Source organism: Trachypithecus francoisi, unplaced genomic scaffold (genome assembly GCF_009764315.1).
Source record: "Trachypithecus francoisi isolate TF-2019V2 unplaced genomic scaffold, Tfra_2.0 Lachesis_group17, whole genome shotgun sequence".
Lineage (NCBI taxonomy): Eukaryota > Metazoa > Chordata > Mammalia > Primates > Cercopithecidae > Trachypithecus > Trachypithecus francoisi.
This window is the reverse complement of record NW_022681462.1, coordinates 37,549,893-37,569,549: the sequence shown is the minus strand read 5'-3', so window position 1 is coordinate 37,569,549 and position 19,657 is coordinate 37,549,893. Positions and strand designations below refer to the sequence as shown.

Here is a 19,657-nt window from a genome sequence, read left to right as displayed (position 1 = left end):
CTTATCCTGTAATGGGGCCCAAATCTTCATTCCTGAGGAATCTGAGGTCTTGGCAGTTTTGCCTCTGTAGGGCTGTAGTAATGACCCATTGACTTTTTTTTTTTTTTTTTTTTTTTTTGATACAGAGTCTCGCCCTGTCACCCAGGTTGGAGTGCAGTGGAACAATCTCGGCTCACTGCAACCTCTGCCTCCCGGGTTCAAGTGATTCTCCTGCCTCAGCCTCCCGAGTAGCAGGAATTACAGGCGTGCACCACCATGTCTGGCTAATTTTTGCATTTTTGTAGAGATGGGGGTTTCACCATGTTGGCCAGGCTGGTCTTGAACTCCTGACCTCAGGTAATCCACCTGCCTTGGCCTCCCAAAGTGCTGGGATTATAGATGTGAGCCACCACGCCAGCCAAACCATTGACTGTTACCCCTGAACAAGACAGCCCTAGGAGGCCCCCCCAAGGCTGTTTGACTTCCATCTGCTCTTCTTTCTGCCTCATTGTGTAGCAGCAGTCCTGGTTCCCCTTGATAATTAGGATCAGTTACCCCTTCAAAGCCCATAAGCCCCTTTATCATCTATTTCCTACTGGCATGAGTATTGTGAAGCCACCAGGAGACAATACAAGTCTCTGCTTCCACTTCATTGAAACCATTTTGTATCCCCTGGTGGAAGCATCCATCCCTTAAGTACTAAAATCATCAAGAAGCAGAGATCAGAGGTTTGGGGATGAGAAGCAAAAATGTTGTGAATGGGTGATTCTCAACCTTTAACGTGCATATGAATGAACAGGGGATTGCCTTAAAAGCAGATTATATCCAGTAGGTCTGGGGTGGGGTCTGAGATTCTGCATTTCTAACAAACTCCCAGATGATGCCAACAGTGCTGGTCCATGGACCTCACTTTCATTGCAAGGAGCTGGCATTAGGCTTAATCGTAGATTAAGGAACCCTCATTTCCTTGGTTCCTGCACCTTTAGATTATGGCTAAGAAGCACCACCATATGTTAGTCACTGGTTCAGAGGAGAAACTGCACCCTCCAGGACTGCACACCAATCTCATAAAATGCTGACTCCCACCTGGTTTGCTTTCAGAACCCTCCAATGCCAGGTAGCACCGTATAAGGCCAGCCACTGCAGGGCATTGGGTGCATGATAAGATCAGTGACTCCCCAAAGCATCAGCCTATTGCCTTATTTCTTTTGCTATAAAGGAGGGTCCTTGATGAGAAGTAGTATTGTGTGGGATGTATCAAAAGGAAAAGGGTAATCCCTGCGTCCACAGCTTGCTGTGTGGCTGCCGGAAGCAGAGCAGTAGGAAAAGCAAGTCCACATGCAGAAAAAAATGAATATTCCAGAAAAGACCCTATGCCACCCACTCCATGAGGGAAGGGGCATGGTGGAGTGAACCTGCTTCCAGAAGACTGGCTGATGCCTTGGGATATGGTATCACCCTGGAGATGCTTGATCATTGCTGCTGGCAACATGATCTCTGAGCAGTGGTTGTGGCCAGGTCAGCCTTGCTGAGAGGGATGTCACATTGCTGAGCCCGTATCCTACCTCTTTCACTTCCACTTGACTGCTTGGTACATGACCCCATTGAACATGCACTATCAAGCCTGAGGAAAGAGGCTGGCCGACATCCACAGACCTGACCATCTCATGCACTCGGTCACTAGGAGCCTCCTCTGCTATGGGACCTATTGGTGAGCATAAGCTTTGGGCCACCAATATATTCATTCTCTGGTACCATTCACCTCATTTCCAGACCTCCTCAACAGGAGTCTCTCAGCCTCACTTATTCCAAGAACCTCATCCTCTAGACAGAGCCTGAGCTGGTGTTTGAAAATGTGCCTGGGATTTGTTTTACTTAGGGATGGAAAGACACCAAGATGTGGAAATGACTGTCATGAAGGCAGAAGTCTAGAAGTGGGAGGGCCACATGCTTTGTAGGGTCACCAGGCCAGTCAGGAGGCTGATGGAGAGTAGGAAATGTGGGCAGTGGCCTTCGTTGTGGTTTCTGTGATAAAGGTAAGGCAAGACAGGGTAAACAGATTTCAGATTGGCTAGGTGGAATCATTTCAGCAGGCTCCAAGGTGTGAGCGCTGCCCCTAGTTGTCTGGGACCTGGCTCTGGGGTGGTTATGGTTAGGGAATATTGCTCAACTTGTGGGAACTCCATAAAGGAAGTAATTTAGAATATAGGCTCTGGACTGGTTAGTTTGCACATGAAGGATGTGCTGGGGCAAGGCTAGCCCTGGAAGGGCAGTCCCTCTGTAATTAGTGAGGCCCCAGATGCCAAAGCATCAAGAACACAGAAAATAAGAAAATGGAGTTCATATACCCGGTGACAGTGCGTGAACATTAACTCAGGGCATTTCTCCCTCCAGGCTAAGTGCCCTGCTCAAATTCCTGCCCACAGGGGAATTTCACTTCCCCACTCTCCCAGGGTCACCCCGACTATATAGCCATCCATGGTGAGCTCATACAATCAGATGGTGCAGAGTCATCTGTAAGGCAGGCTTGACTTTTTTCTTTCTGTCATTTGGCACAGGGAATTCCCTGTGAGGCTGAAGTGCAGGGCCCAGATGCATGAGGGGTGTGAAAGGCTTGAGAAATTGAGTGTGCCTGGTTAGAGGAGAATCCAAAGGTGAGGTGAGGCTAAAGAAGTGGCTAAGCCTCCTCCTCTGCAACCCATAGGGAGGCCTTTGGCAGGCTGCCAGAAGCTCTGGCAGTGGGGTAGAATGGACCACGGAATTTCAGGCAGTTGCTGTGGCTCATGGAAAGTCTCCAGGCCACTTCCTACCCTGAGCTCTGGAGCTTCTGGCTGTGGCTGAGGGTCACAGCATCTTTCCCATCTCTTCACTCCTAGATCCTGCTCCTGACCAGTTTAGAGAGACTCCCCAGTCATGCTGTCAATGTTCCATTTGTCCAGGAGAGTTACTCCTGAATATTACCTTTCAAATTGGCCATAGCTCCCTCTCTCTATTCTGACTGAAGGCTCACCCAGGCTCCTCATCCCTATCTTGCAGGGAGGTTTGGATAGAATCTTTCAAACATGGAAAATTATATTTCAAACCTTGGGGAAAATAACTGTCATTTGATTTCCACGAGGAATGATGGAGAAAATCATTTCCTAGTAATTTTAGATGGATATGGTTTCCATCTCTGAGTCACCAGTGTTCTTTTGACCTTGTTAGCCTCAATGAATCATTCTCAGCTCCTTCTTTCTGCATGAAAGTATTTCAAAGGAGTGCATCATGGGAACTTCTTCAGGAGAATGCATTAAATCCCCTCTCAGACATGGCTGCAGCATCTCTGTCCATAGCCTCAACCTCCTTCCTGAGTTTGGTCTAGGAGTCTGTTGGGCATTTTTCTTGGCTGCCCTGAACCACAGAAAGCTCGAACTCTTCTGCCTAAATTGGCTCTTTCTTTACTTTCTTGTTGGTGCAAGTGACCCCATAATTATCAGTCACCGATGCCCTGACTTCACCAGGTGCCTTTCTTCCCATGTTTATGGAGTCATCTACTCAGTAGGCACTCATAGGGAGCATCTGTTGCCTCACAAACTGTCTAATTCTGTCTTTTCTTCTCAAAAAGCCATCTAGACAGTCTTTCTCAAAGTATATTCCTTCTTAACCTTTTGAAACCATTTCTTTCTGTTCCATTCACATTGCCAGTATTCTAATCTGGTCGTTTGAAACATACTCATTCAGTACCTACTATATGTCAGGAACTGTTCTGGGTACTAGAGATATAATGATGTATAAGAAGAACTGGTCTCCACCCTCTGGGAGCTTACAGTGTATTGGGAAAAGCAGGGGAATAAACAGGTACTTTCAAAGCAGTGTGATAAATGTTACGACAGGGAATGTGTGTGGTACTATAGAGAAAGACAAGGAGAGGGTACTTACCCAAACTTTGGGTACGTCCTAGAGGAGGTCATGTTTTTGCTGAGATCAGAGGGCTGAAATCAGAGGCAAAAAAAAGATGCTCTGTTGAGAATTGAAAGATTCCTTATGGTTGGAGTGGAAAATGTGAGAGGATAGGGGTGTGGATGAGCTTTTGATGAAAATAATTAGGGGCCAGTTTGCGGGTGTGGTGGATCACACCTATAATCCCAGCACTTTGGGAGACTGAGGCAGGTGGATTGCTTAAGCTCAAGAGTTCAAGATCAGCCTGGGCAAAATGGTGAGACCCTGTCTCTACAAAAAATACAAAAAAACCAGCTAGCCTTGGTGGCATGCACCTATAGTCCCAGTTACTCAAGAGGCTGAGGTGGGAGAATCACTTGAGCCCAGCAGGTCGAGACTGCAGTGAGCTGTGTTCGCACCAGTGCACTTCAGCCTGAATAACAGAGTGAGACCCTGTCTCCCCTCAAAAAACAAAAAACAAAACAAAACAAAAAACATAGGGGCCAGTTTATGCTAGGCCTCATAAGCCAATGTAAGGAATTTGGGCTTTCTCTTAACAACAGTAAGGAACTATTGAAGGCTTTAAACTAGGAAAGAGAATCACCCACTTTAGGCTTAAGAATTTGTTTGTTGTTGTTGTTGTTGTTGTTGTTGTTTTGAGACAGGGTCTTGCTCTGTTGCCAAGGCTGGACTACAGTGATATAATCACAGCTCACCGCAGCCTCGACCTGCCCAAGCTCAGGTGATCCTCCTGCCTCACCCACCCTCGTAACTGTAACTACAGTTGTGCATCACCATGCCCAGCTAATTTTTCTGTTTTTTATAGAGACAGAGTTTCACCACATTGCCCAGGCTGGCCTCAAACTCCTGGGCTCAGGTGATCTACCTGCCTCAGCCTCTGAAAGTGCCTCAGTTCAGGCATGAGCCACCATGCCTGGCCTTAGGAAAATCATTTTGGCTGGAATTTGGAGGATGGATTGTGAAGGGGACAGAGGTGTAAAGGCCAGCATAAAGTTATAACTCTATTCTAAACAGGAGATGGTGGTGGTCTGGAGTAAGGAAATGGCAGAGGGGAATGGAGAAAATAAGATAGGTTCAAGAAAAAAGCAAGAGGGTAGAAGTGACAGAACTTGGGGACTGGTTACCTGTGTTAGGTGAGGAATGTACAGATTTCCCTAGGGACAGTGTTTAGTCTAGAGTTAGAAGCAGATGTCTAGAACAGAGCCCTAGGGAGGAAATGAAGAGACTGAGAAGAAGTGGCAAGAAAAGCAAGTGGAAAACCGGGACAACTGTAGTGTTGGGAGAGCTTTTCAGTATGTGATTGTTTCACTAACAGCTGAAAAGTCAAGCAAGTCAAGTAAAAACTGAAAAGAGGTTTCTTACCCTTCCTTGAAGTATGTTACAAAGTGGAGGCCCCAGTGAGGACAATTTTGATGTAATGGATGCACTGCAGTGAGCAAGTGAGGAATGAGAAAATAGATCCTACAAGTATAGATGACTCAATGGAGATGTTTGTAGCTAAGGGTTGCATCAAGGAAAGAGATTTTTAAAAAATTTTCTGAGATGGAGTTTCGCTCTTGTTGCCCAGGCTGGAGTGCAGTGGCATGATCTTGATTCACTGCAACCTCTACTTCCCGGATTCAAGCAATTCTCCTGCCTCAGCCTCCTGAGTAGCTAGGATTACAAGTGCATACCACCACGCCTGGCTATTTTTTTTTTTTTTTTTTTTTTTGTATTTTTAGTAAAGACAGGGTGTCACCATGTTGATCAGGCTGGTCTCAAACTCCTGATCTCATGTGATCCACCTGCCTCAGCCTCCCAAAGTGCTAGGATTACAGGCGTGACCCACCATGCCTGACCAAGGAAAGGGATTTTTAAAATTGTTATCATTGCCTTTTTGCTCTAATTGAAGACCCAAAGCATGAATTGACTACTAAAAAGAAAAAGCCTATAGAGAAGGAATTCAGGCTCCTGCCAATGTGTCTGGATACTGGTGTTGAGAATTCCCAGATCCTGAGCCCCAGCAGGCTATAGACTTTACAGTTGGACAAAACCTCATTTGCCCCCTGCTAAGAAGTCAGTCCTGCTACAGGCAACCTTGGCAGTGCTGTCTCAGATAGTAGTTATTTGATGGACTAAACCTACCTTGTTTTTCTGATAGAGAAGATCTGTAAGTAATCCATTGAGAAACATGTTTTAGAGTCACAAAGACAACAAGGATTCACCAGAACAGCTTTCATTTTTGAAAGATATTTTTGCTGGGTATAGAATTCTTGGGTGATGATTTTTTTTTCCTTTTAGCACTTTAAGATGTTGTTCCATTTTCTCTGATATTCATTGTTTCCAATGAAAAGTCAGCTATAATTCTTATTCCCATTCTCCTGTGTGTAATGTTTCTTTCCATCCTCTCTGCTTTTAAGATTTTCTACATGGTTAGGATTATTCTTTTTTTCTCTTCTTTTCTCTCTTTCCTTCTTTTTTTTTTTAAAGCAGTTTTACTATGACTGGCCTAGGTACGGTTTTCTTTTTCTTTGTATTTATCTTGCTTGGGATTCACTGAGTCCTGGTTCTTTGGGTTTGTTTGTTTGTTTGTTTGTTTGAGACAGAATCTTGCTCTGTTGCCCAGTCTGGAGTGCAGTGGCATGATCTCGGCTCACAGCAAACTTTGCCTCCTGAGTTCAAGCAATTCTTGTGCCTCAGCCTCCTAAGTAACTGGGACTACAGTCACTCACCACCATGCCCAGCTAATTTTTACATTTTCAGTAGAGACAGGATTTCACCATGTTGCCCAGGCTGGTCTAGAACTCCTGGCCTCAAGTAATCCACCTACCTCAGCCTCCCAAAGTGCTCCCATCATGCCTGATCAGGGTTTGTTATTTTGTATCAAATTTTAGAACTTTGTAGCCAGTATTCAAGTGTTTTTTTGGTTCCATTCTCATGTTTCTTTCCTTCTGGAATTCCTATTACATGCATATTAGACTGCCTGATGCAGTTCAACAGATATTGAGCCTCTCAGTGTTGTTTTCCAATCTAGGCTTTAGTCTGCATGGCTTTAGTCTGGATTTATCTTCAAATACACAGATCTTTTATTTTGTTGTATCCAATCTGCTATTAATTCTGTCATACTGTTTCATTTCAGATATTGTGCTTTGAATTCTAGGATATCATTTGTTTCTTTTTTAAGAGTTTCTTTCATTCTCTTGAAATCCCCCATCTCTCCACTCATTATATTCACATTTTCTTTTAGATTATTTAGCATAGTTATACTTTTTAAAGAAAAATATGGCTGGGTGTGGTGGGTCACACCTGCAATCCCAGCACTTTTGGAGGCCAAGGCGGGCAGATCACCTGAGGTCGGGAGTTCAAGACCAGCCTGACCAACATGGAGAAACCCTGTCTCAACTAAAAATACAAAATTAGCCAGGCATGGTGGCGCATGCCTATAAATCCCAGCTACTTGGGAGGCTGAGGCAGGAGAATCACTTGAGCCTGGGAGGCAGAGGTTACAGTGAGCTGAGATTGCACCATTGCACTCCAGCCTGGGCAACAAGAGTGAAACTCCATCTCAAAAAACAAACAAACAAGAAACAAAAGAAAAATAATACTGAACACATCCTTTTCCTCCTAGGATAAGTATCTTGTTATGTGGTGACAAAACAAAAGTTAGTTTTCATAATAAAAGCTTTGTTAATAAGTTGCTGTATATCTGCTTATCTTCTTTGTGAAGTGTCTGTTCAAATCTTTAGCCCATTTTTTAATTGGGTTGTTTTCTTATTGTTGAGTTTTAAGAGTTCTTTGTATACATTGAGTACAAGTCCTGTATCAGATATGTATCTTGCAAAATATTTTCTCCCAATCTGTGGGAGAAAATTGAGTTGTTTTCTTATTGTTGAGTTTTAAGATTTTTTTGTATATTTTAAATATAAGTGCTTTATCAGATATGTATTTTACAAATATTCTCCTAGTCTCCTTGTTCTCTAAATGTCATCTGTGCAGAGCAGAAGTTTTTGATTTTATTATTGTTTCTTTCCTGACCACCTATTACCATCATGTCCTGCACTAGTGTTTCAGGTTTATTTTTAAATGTCCTTTGCTGGGAGAAAGGGTCCATTCGTTCAGTTGGGAGCTTAGAATTTTATTTTTGGCTTACAATCCAGTATGTAGGTGGTTTGCTGGTAGCCTAAGAATCAAAAGAGCAATGCAAAATTGCTACTTTGGCTTTGTTAGAATTCCTCACCTCACAGGGACTTCAGACCTTACTAGACAAATTGTAATATTGTCAAACCAAGGTAAAATATTTAGGACATTTGTCACTGAATGCCACAAAGTGTTATAATCTAGGAGTTAGCTAATTTTGCAGATGAAATGGCCTGCGACAACAAATTTAACTTAGACAATTTGGGGGACTAGTAGGATATTTTCCACAGTGGAGTCCAGGGTCAAAAGATAAAATTACAACAAATTTAGTTTAAATACCTCAGTTGGCTTTATTGTGAGCCTAGAATTGGGCAACACTTCATTCTATAAAATAGAACAAGTGTTCTAATAAGCTGAACTGAAGGGATTGGCTTTATAGAGAGAAGGGATGAAGAAAAAAGTTTTTAATTTTAATGAAGTCCAACTTAATGATTTTTTCTTTCATAGATCATACCATTGATGTTGTATCCAAAAACTCAGTGCCAAGCCCGAGGTCTTTATATTTTCTTATATGTTGTCTTCTAGAAGTTTTTTTAGTTTTGTGTTTTGCATTTAGACCTATGATCCATTTTGAGTTAATTTTTGTGAAAGATGTAAGGTGAGTGCCTAGATCCATTTTTCATTGTTGTTATTGCATGTGAATGTCCAGTTTTCCCAGCATCATTTGTTAAAAAGACCATCTTTTCTCTACTGAATTGCTTTTGCTCCTTTGTCAAGGATCAAATGACTATACTTGTATGGGTCGATTTCTGGGATCTGTGTTCTGTTCCATTGATCTATTTGTTTATTTTTTCACCAATTCCACGTGGTCTTGATTATTTTAGCTTTACATTAGGTCTTGAAGTCTGATAGTTTTAGTCTTTCAATGTTGTTCTTCTTTGGTATTATATTAGTTGTTCTGGTCTTTTACCTTTCCATATAAACTTTAGAATCAATTTATTGATATCCATAAAAAACTTGCTGGGATTGTGATTGGGGTTGCATTGAATCTATAGCTCAAGTTGGGAAGAACTGACATCTTGACAATATTGAGTTCTCCTATATGTGAACATGAAATATTTCTCAATTTATTTAGATCTTTGATTTCTATCATTTTTATAGTTTTCTTTATATAGACTTTTTACATATTCTGTTAGATATATTTCTAAGTTATTCATTTTTAGGTGGTACTAACATAGGTAGTATTTGTGTTTTAATTTCAAGTTCCAGTTATTATGTAGGAAAGCAATGGACTTTCATGTATTCACCTTGTATCCTGCAACCTTGCTATAATCATGTATTAATTCCAGGAGGATCTTTTGGTGAGTTCCTTGGAATTTTCTACATAGACAGTTACACCATCTGTGAGGAAAGATAGTTTTATTTCTTTCTTCCCAGTCCATATATGTTTTCTGTTTCTTGTCTTATTGCATTATCTGGCACTTCCATTATGATATAGGAGTGATAGAAGAGAATATCTTTGCCCTTTTCCTGATCTTAGGAGGAAATCATCTATTTTCTCACCAGTAAGTCTAATGTTAGCTGTAGGGTTTTTTTTTTTTTTAATATGTTATTTACCAAGTTGAGGAGCTTCCCTTCTATTTTTACTTTGCTAAGGTTTTTTTTAAGTCACAAATGGGTGTTGGATTTTTTTCATTACTGATTCAGTTTCTTAAATAGACTGTGGGCCCTTTGCACGTTTTTAACTAGGTTATGTACTCTTTTGTTGTTGAGTTGTAAGAGTTTTTTCGGCTGGGCGCGGTGGCTCAAGCCTGTAATCCCAGCACTTTGGGAGGCCGAGGCGGGTGGATCACGAGGTCAGGAGATCAAGACCATCCTGGCTAACATGGTAAAACCCCGTCTCTACTAAAAATACAAAAAACTAGCCGGGCATGGTGGTGGGTGCCTGTAGTCCCAGCTACTCGGAGGCTGAGGTGGGAGAATGGCGTGAACCCGGGAGGTGGAGCTTGCAGTGAGCCGAGATCGCGCCACTGCACTCCAGCCTGAACGACACAGCAAGACTCTATCTCAAAAAAAAAGAGTTTTTTTATATATTTAGATATAAGTACCTTATCAGATGAATGATGTGCAAATGTTTTCTACCATTTTATGGATTGTCTTTTTACTTTCTTGATGGTGTCCTTTGAAGCAAAAAAGTTTTTAATTTTGAAGAAGTCTAATTTGTCTTCTTTTTGAGGTAGGATCTTGCTCTATTGCCCTGGCTGAAGGGCAGTGACATGATCATAGCTTACTGCAGCCTTGAACTCCTGGGCTCAAGCCATCCTCCTGCCTCAGCCTCCCAAATAGCTAGCTAGGACTAGAGGTGTGTGACACCATGCCTGACTACTTTTTGAGTTTTTCAGTGGAGACAGTGTGTATTAGTCTGTTTTCACACTGCTATAAAGAACTTCCCTGAGGCTGGGTAATTTAGAAATGAGATTTAATTGACTCACAGTTCTGCATGGAGAGGGAGGCCTCAGGGAACTTACAATCATGGTGGAAGGTGAAGGGGAAGCAGGCACCTTCTTCACAAGCTGGCAGGACAGAGAGAGAGAGCAGAGGAAACTACCTCTTTTAAAACCATTAGATCTTGTGAGAACTCACTCACCATCATGAGAACCACATGGGGGAAACCGCCCCCATGATCCAATTACCTCCCACCAGGTCCATCCTCTGACATGTGGGGGTTAAAATTGGATTACAATTTGAGATGAGATTTAAGTGGGGACACAGCCACACAGCCAAACCATATCATGGGGTCTCACTATGTTGCCCTGGCTGATCTCAAATTCTTGGCCTCAAGCAATTCTCTCACCTTGGCCTCCCAATAGATTGTTTTTTGTTTTTGTTTTTTTCCCCAAGACAGAGTCTCGCTCTGTCACCCAGGCTGGAGTGCAGTGGCCCGATCTCAGCTCACTGCAACCTCCTCCCGCCGGGTTCATGCCATTCTCCTGCGTCAGCCTCCCAAGTAACTGTGACTACAGGCACCCACCACCATGCCCGGCTAATTTTTTGTATTTTTAGTGGAGATGGGTTTTCACCGTGTTAGCCAGGGTGGTCTCGATCTCCTGACCTTGTGATTCACCTACCTCAGCCTCCCGAAGTGCTGGGATTACAGATGTAAGCCACCGTTCCTGGCCTTTTAGTTTGTTTTTGTGTGTTTGCGTGTGCTTTTGGTGGTATATCTAAGAAAGCATTGCCTGATCCAAGGTCAGAAAAATTTAATTATACGTTTTCTTGTAAATGTTTTGTAATTTTAACATTTAGGTCTCTGATCCGTTTGAAGTTAATTTTTGTATATGGTGTGAAGTTGTTCAACTTTATTCTTTTACATGTGGATATCTAGTTATCTCAAAACATACTGATACCTTTTAAAGCCCTTGTCTGCTAATTTTAATATTGAAGTCATCTGTGGATCTGTTTCTATTGACCAATTTTTCTCCTAACCATGGATTATATTTTCCTATTCCCTGACATATATAGTATTTTATTGTATACAGAAACTTGTGTGTGATTCATTGTGGAAACCCCAGATATTTTATACATTTTTCTTATTTTTTTATGTTTATAGCTTTAGGGGGTACAAGTGCAGGTTTGTTACATGGATATATTGCATAGTGATGAAGTCTGGGCTTTTAGTGTAACCAATACCCAAGTAGTGTAAACTGTACCCATTAGGTAGTTTCTCATCCCTCATCCCCTCCTACTTTCCCACCTTTTCAAGTCTCCAAAGTCTATTAAGCCACTCTCTATGTCCATGTGTACACATTATTTAGCTCCTATTTATAAGTGAGAACATGCAGTATTTGACTTTCTGTTTCTGAGTTATTCTACTTATGATAATGGACTCCAATTCCATCGATATTGCTGCAAAAGACATGATTTTTTTTTATGGTTGAGTAGTATTCCATTGTGCATATATGTATATACACCCCAATTTCTTTATTCAGTCATCCATTGATAGACACTTGAGTTGTAGATTTATTTTTGCCTTCTTGTGAAGAATGTTGAGTGTTGTTCTAGCAGGCAGTTAAATTCAGGCAGATCACCTTGACCCTGTAGCAGCTAGATAAGTTTTGTTTGGACAGGTGTATTTCAATTTTGCTCTTAGTCATAGAGTTAAGCTCTAGTGTTAGGATGTAATTTTTGCTGCTAAGATGTGGTCCTCCGGGTGTTTCACTGGAGATTCCTAACGCTTACCAAACCCCTCTAACTTTGCATGACTTGAATTCCAAACGTTGTTTCCTCAGCAGTGGGCAGAAGCTGAATCTCTGCTCAACTCTGAGCTTTTCAACTTTCCAGCTGTTTATATCTACATTTATATCTATATGTATCTATATCTATATTATTATACAGATTTCTTTGTTTGGAGTCTTACCTGCTTCTGTGCATTTCAGGGACCTGCCAGGTTTTTGAAGGGAATTTATATATAGATTTTTGGGGCTGCCCCTTTATGGCTTCCCTATTTCTGAGATTTTTCTCTGTCCAATTCCAGCATCTCTGGCAGTCTCAAACCCCACTTTCCATTTCTTTGGACAAATAAGACTGTGGATTTGTGTTCGAGTTCTGTCTGCCCCATGATGTGCAGAGTGAGGACTGTCCTCAGCCACACTGACCTGTACTAACCCAGTGTGCTTCCTGTACTCCAAAGCTTGAATCCCTTGCAATCTCTGTCTGCTTTTTATATTGCTCTCCAGTGCCTTCAAACAGTTGTTTTGAAATATTTTGTTTGGTGTTTATTATCATTATTAGTAGGAGCCTTGGTTCAATACAAGCTACCCTACTTTTGCCAGAAGCCAGAAGGAGTAGACTAAGGAATCTGGACTTGATTCTGCAGGCTGGGATATTTTAAATGGGGTGATAGTCTGATGAGTTTATACTTTCGGGAGAATAGTACAGGGGTGGCCTGGTATTAGAATGGGTTGCTGAGGGGAAATCACGAAACAAGGGAAGTAGGAGTAGTTTAAGAGAGAGGGGGAAAAGGCCTTAGTTAGGGGAGAAAGGCAGTAGAAATTAAAAAGGATGGTCACATGGGAGAGATAAAAAGGAAGATCAGGATTCTTAGATTACTACCACGCCATCCCAGAGAGTCTGGCCCAGTTACACTTCATTCCAGGGTGTGTTTGTGTGGAGGCCTAGAGCATTTTCTCCCCTGATGTTAGTTCTGAAAAATGACCTGACTGAATCCTGGGTCACTCTTGGTCTGCAGGTCTCCCTGGCTCACTTGTGGGCCATTTGACCTTCAGCCTGAGTCAGCTGTGGAATAGCCCATTTGCTTCCAGTTTCAAGATCTGGAGCAGAACTGGACATAAGCTGAGGAAGGATAAGGAGAAGGCTACAAATGCAGGCTGCGCCACCTGGATGTGCCTCTGTATCTGCCACCAGGGCCTGTTCTTCCTGGTGTTGGGCAGCATTTTTCCTAGACCTTTTCTACCAGCTGTGTTGCTTTCTGTTTCAACAGGTCAAATGGATGATGTACTGGATTATATTTGCACTTTTCACCACAGCAGAGACATTCACAGACATCTTCCTTTGTTGGTAAGTACTCCAAGAGTTGGGACATTTCTAAGGACGATTTTGCTTAGTGTCAGTCAGGGGGATATGGGAAAGGGCTGAACCCAGCCTCAAACCTCACCTCAGACCAGAGACACAAGTGCAGGGATGTTAACTGGAGCATTTTCAATAGATTAGTCTACAAAGTTGTTCTTCAAGTAAATATTTATTGAATGACCCTATAAAGAACAGTTATTGTTCTAAGCCCTGTGAATATAGTCATGGACAAGACAGATACACATCCTCAATTAATGGAGTTGGTAAAGACGCATTCGTATGTTAAAAAAGAAAAGGAGCGAGGAGACCAAGGGCTAAAGCTGGGAACTGAAAAAATGCAGACTACCGGGGCATTACTCATTTCTCCAGCTCTGATCCGCTGTACCAGGGGTCTAACCAGGCCTGTGTCTGACTCCTTCCTGAATAGCCCAGTGAATTCATCTAAACAGCCTTCCTACAGCAGCTTCCCACTCCAGGTGGCCAGACGGGAGTTCCAGACCAGTGTTGTCTCCCGGGACATTGACACAGCAGCCAAGTTTATTGGTGCTGGGGCAGCCACAGTTGGTGTGGCTGGTTCAGGGGCTGGCATTGGAACGGTGTTTGGCAGCTTGATCATTGGCTATGCCAGGAACCCATCTCTCAAGCAGCAGCTCTTCTCCTATGCCATTCTGGGCTTTGCCCTGTCTGAGGCCATGGGGCTCTTCTGTTTGATGGTCGCCTTCCTCATCCTCTTCGCCATGTGAGGCTCCGTGGGGGTCACCTGCCTGTTGCTGCTGCTACTCCACGCCATTCCTGGTGCTGGGGTGTACTAAGCTTTACCATTAAACACAACGTTTCTCTAAAAAAAAAAAAAAGAAAGAAAAGGAGTGAAAGAAACAATGCACAAAAATGTACAGGAAAAACTGAGTTTCCTTCTCATTCAATTCATTGTCAACGTATTCACTACTCACAGTTGTGTATCCTCTTAAAAAACTAATATATGGCCTGGGGATTGTGGCTCATGCCTGTAATCCCAGCACTTTGGGAGGCCAAGGCAGGTGGATCACCTGAGGTCAGGATTTTGAGACCAGCCGGGCTAACATGGTGAAACCCCATCTCTACTAAAAAAAATACAAAAAAATAATTAGCCAGGCGTGGTGGCGCACACCTGTAGTCTCAGCTACTTGGGAGGCTGAGGCAGGGGAATCACTTGAACCCAGAAGGTGGAGGTTGCAGTGAGCCAGGATTGCATCATTGCACTCCAGCCTGGGTGACAAAGCAAGACTCTGTCTCAGAAAAAAAAAACAAAAAAAAAAACAAAACTAATATGTGTGTGTGTGTATATACACACGTTTTACACACACTTCTTTTTTTAAAAAGCAGTATTATAGTATACATAAGAGTTCTCACTTTGCTTATTAAATTTACTTTGGAAATACTTTTATATGAGCATAAATACATCTACCTGTTATTTTAATGGCCACATAATATTTCATGGCATAGATGGAGCATAATTTATTTAAGTCATCCTCTTTTGATGGGCATTTAAGTTGATACCCATATTTTGATCTTATAAGTAATGCAGCTATTTCCAGCAATGAAGCAATTAAAAACAAGCTAGATCTTTGTATTGCTCTATTGTGCCTTCTTAGGCGAAAGAAGCTGTAAATAATATATCGATTTCTGTTTGTATTTAAAGAGTTGTGTGTGTGTACATGTGAATGTGAATGTGTATTAAAAGTAGTGTGGAAAATATAGTTAACGAGGGTTATTTCTACGACTTGGGATCATGGGGTTGGGTTTGCATTTGCTGTGTTGTACGAATGTTTTAACCATGGTCAAGTGTCATCAGAGAAAGTAATAAAGATATTTCCACTTTGGAGAAAACAGGTTCTTACCCAAAAAGGATCAGTATGGAATTACCCTCTGGGATGTCCTAGGCCAAGGAACAGACCTGAATAGCACTCTCTGAATCCTGTTTTGAGTCAATGGCCTTAATTATCTTAGTATGTCCTTTTCCCCATAACATAGCTTTCACCTCCACTGAGAGAAATAGATGTCCCAGCCATTGTGGCCTCAAACTGTAGTGAAGGAGTCTGAATTTCCTAATTCAATATGCTTGTGCCTTCGTGCCCTGCACCACAGACAGATAATGCAGCAGACTCTGGATGGAGCTGAGTCTCCTTAAGTGGAGACACAGCCCTCTGCTGAGCCATCCCTTGTCTCCCTGAGGCCTTAAGATTGGCACTGGAAGTCAGGCCATTTTGTACAGAGCTACATCAGGAAGACTCCTGTCTGATTCACAAAGATGAGAGTAGAGGCCAGCCCAGTCAAGACTGTGTAGTCAATTAAATAGCAGGTCCTGCCATCCAGCCTTTCCTCCTTAACAAGGCCTCTGTCTGGTGCTAGGGTCCTCTTCTGTCCTCCCGTGTTGGTCTCACAAGTTCATTCCTGGGGATATCAGCATTTCAGCCTCACTGCTTTTTGCTGGGTGGAAATCCTATCTAATGATGGCTGTGTTCCTCCTGGATAGCTGGAATATGCCCTTACCTGTGGCCCTGGAATTTCAGAGTTTCATATCTAGTAAGTGCTCAAAAACTATTTCTGGAATTGATTTCATTTTGATTTTGGGAGTCATATTAGTTTTCTATTGCTGCCTTAACAAATTACCACAAATTGAACAGCTTAAAACAGTACAAATGTTTGATTCCACAGCTTCTATAAGTCAAAAGTACAGGTGGAATCATCCTCTGCTTATAATCTCACAAGACCAGAATCAAGGTGTGGGCCAGCCTGGTCTTTTATCTGAAGGCTCTGGAGAAGATTCCCCTTCCAGGCCCATTCAGATTATTGGCAGAATTCAGTTCCTTATGATTGTAGGACTGAGGTCCGCGTTTTCTTGACACATGCCACCACCTTCATCTTCAAGCCAGCGATGGCATGTTGAGTCCTGCCCATGCTTTGAATCTCTGTCTGCTTCTGCCACCAGTTAGGGAGGATCTTTGCTTTAGTTTTAAGGGCTCATGTGATTAGATTAGGCCTACCCCAATAATCCCATATCATCTCCCTATTTTAAAGTCATCTGATCAGTAACCTTCATTACATCTGCAAAGTCCCATTTGCCATGTAAAGTAACGTATTCATGGGAGTTACACCAAGGAAGAAGAACTTGGCCAAAATTCTGCCGACCACAGGAGGACGTTTGATACCTGGTATATTTGGAGCAGGTATGGGTAGCATCCCCCTCTCTTCCTGACCCATGTGGAGGCCTCTTCTGTTCCCTCATTTGGTCTCTTAGCTGGGGGTGTCCAGGCAGTTTGTGGGTGGGAAGTGAAGGTCCTTTGCTCTTCTCCTGGTGGCCTGAGCTCTGCTTCTGCAGGAAAGAGGCTCCTTGGGAACTTTTCTGCCTGCTTTATCCCACAGCCTGATCATGCCCTCACCCTGCTTTCTCTTTTTCTCCCAACCTCCAGGTATCATAGATCCTAGTCTTCTTCTGGGAGGGTCCTCTGTCCCCTTCCTTCCTCTCACCCTGAGAACAGGCACGGGATGGGCCCATCAGGGAATGTAGGAATTTTGCTTCACTTCCAAGGACATGGGCACCATCTCCACAGCTGTGAGCATTCTTTACTATTAAAAAAGGTTAAGGGGAGAGTTTCTGTCCTAAAATATGTCTTCTGTCTTCCTAGAAGCACCTTTAACTTCTGTTCTCTTCCAGAATTGGAACCCCTTGTATGGACCCTCTCTTCCTCACTCTTCGCTCACCCCCATTCCCTTCTTCCCACTTCTCCTCTAGGGCAGGTCCCTTTTCATGGTTAACTTTGTAAAACTTTCTATCTTGATGAAAACAGCAATTATTTATGGTCCCAGAATAGATAAGATGGTGGTTTGTTTCACAGGTTGTAGAAGTGATTTTATTTAGTTATTATTATTATTATTATTATTATAAAATAATACAGTCTGGGCATGGTGGCTCACACCTGTAATCCCAGCACTTTGGGAGGCCGAGGCAAGTAGATCACTTGAGGCCAGGAGTTCGAGACCAGCCTGGCTAACATGGTGAAACCCCATTTCTACTAAAAAATACAAAAATTAGCCAGGTGTGGTGGTGCAGCACCTGTTGTCCCAGCTATTCAGGAGGCTAAGGCAGGAGAATCACTTGAACCCGGGAGGCAGAGGTTGCAGTGAGCCGAGATCACACCACTGCACTCCAGCCGGGCGACGGAGCGAAACTCTATCTCAAAAAAATAAAAATAAAATAAAATAATAAATACATAAGGAAAAATGAAATAGAAACAATACACTGAAGAGTAAGTGTCTTTCCCCCCCCTCTCCTCCCCCAGACCCACAGTCTCCCTCGCTAGAAGTACCATTGGTTTTTTTTGTTGTTGTTGTTGTTGGAGACGGAGTGCAGTGGCGCAATCTTGGCTCACTGCAACCTCTGCCTCCCAGGTTCAAGCGATTCTCCTGCCTCAGCCTCCCGAGTAGCTGGGACTACAGGCACGTGCCACCATGCCTGGCTAATTTTTTGTATTTTCACCATGTTAGCCAGGATGGTCTCTATCTCCTGACCTCATGATCTGCCCACCTCGGCCTCCCAAAGTGCTGGGATTATAGGCGTGAGCTACCATGCCTGGCCAGTAACACTGTTAAAAGTTACGGAGGCCGAGACGGGCGGATCACGAGGTCAGGAGATCGAGACCATCCTGGCTAACACGGTGAAACCCCGTCTCTACTAAAAATACAAAAAGTAGCCGGGCAAGGTGGCGGGCGCCTGTAGTCCCAGCTACTCGGGAGGCTGAGGCAGGAGAATGGCGTAAACCCGGGAGGCAGAGCTTGCAGTGAGCTGAGATCTGGCCACTGCACTCCAGTCCGGGCCACAGAGCGAGACACTGCCTCAAAAAAAAAAAAAAAAAAAAAGTTACTTGTGTTTTCTTTTCTTCCAGAAATGCTCTCTACACATTTATTGCATGTATTTTAGACAGTTTCATCCCCTGTCTAACCCTCTTAGAATACATCTGCCCCTCTAGAGTGTCTGGGTGTTATATGGGGAGAGTCGGGAGATAACAGCTGCCCTGTGCTCCTCAGTGCTGTGCATATGCCTTGGAAAAGATGGAGGAAATGTGGTGGGTGCATCTGGCCTTTTCAAATACATCTCAGAGGTCAGGGTTCTTCAAGGAGTTCTCGTTACAAAATGAGTAGGGCCTTACTCTGCCTCTCAAGGTAGGCTGGAAGAAGACTTGGTGGTGATTGTGTTGGTAGAGTCAAGGGACCCCAAGGCCTCTAGGAAGCACAGGGTCTGAGTGGATCAGCTTAGATTATCTTGTGATGCCCGTCAAGGACCTGGTTTTGTATGTGATGATTCCAGAGGCAGCAGGACTGTTCCCCTCCAACCCATGCCCCCACACTTCAGTGACAGATTTTCAGGCTTTATGTGGGGAGGTCCTGGCTTTAAATCCGGAGTCAGCATACTTTTTTTTGTAAAAAGCCAGATAGTAAATGTTTTGAACTTTCAGGCCATATGATCTTTATTGCAACTGCTCAACTCTGCTATTAGCATGAAATGAACCATAGACAATTAATAAATCATTATGCATAACTGTGTTCCAATAAAACTTTATTTATAAAAACAGATGACAGGCTGGATTTGGCCCATGGGCCATGGGTTATTGGGACCCCTGGATCCATTCTAGCAAGTAACAGAGACCCCTCTGACAAACTCAAGGAAAAGAATATAAAACAATGACACTCTGTTGGTAGATGCTGAAGTAACTCACAGAATAAAAGGAAAAGCTGAAAAACTAAGACTCTGGAAAGGGAGGAGCCAGAGTGCCCTAGGAACCCTAGCACTGAAGCGCTGCCAGTTACTCCCCTCAGCACTGTTCACAAAGAGGTTCCCTTGTAGCTTGGCTGTAGTAGCTAAAGATCATAACCATAGTAAATATCCATTCATGGGGGCCTGAGCCAGTGCTCGTACACTTATATACAGCCATTAAGATGAGTGAGATAGGCCAGGCGCAGTGGCTCATGCTTGTAATCCCAGGCGGGTGGATCACCG

The 19,657-nt window shown here is 43.1% G+C and overlaps 2 protein-coding genes across 4 annotated transcripts in view; both read left to right on the top strand.

The window, feature by feature from the left end:
* REEP1 (receptor accessory protein 1) overlaps positions 1-19,657 on the top strand; it is a 137,889-nt gene that overhangs the window by 61,449 nt on the left and 56,783 nt on the right. For all 3 annotated transcript variants that reach the window (XM_033175364.1, XM_033175366.1, XM_033175365.1), the window contains exon 3: positions 13,535-13,611. In XM_033175364.1, coding sequence (XP_033031255.1) covers positions 13,535-13,611 — 77 coding nt within the window. The remainder of the gene's footprint in view (positions 1-13,534; positions 13,612-19,657) is intronic.
* Positions 13,833-14,477, top strand: LOC117062157 (ATP synthase F(0) complex subunit C1, mitochondrial-like). The gene has a single exon (XM_033175368.1). It carries the CDS (start codon positions 13,848-13,850, stop codon positions 14,364-14,366), a length of 519 nt encoding a protein of 172 aa, XP_033031259.1. The 5' UTR covers positions 13,833-13,847; the 3' UTR covers positions 14,367-14,477.

Excerpts from the sequence above, each read along its gene's own strand:
- LOC117062157 (XM_033175368.1), top strand. The coding sequence starts at position 13,848 with ATGGACAAGACAGATACACATCCTCAATTAATGGAGTTGGTAAAGACG.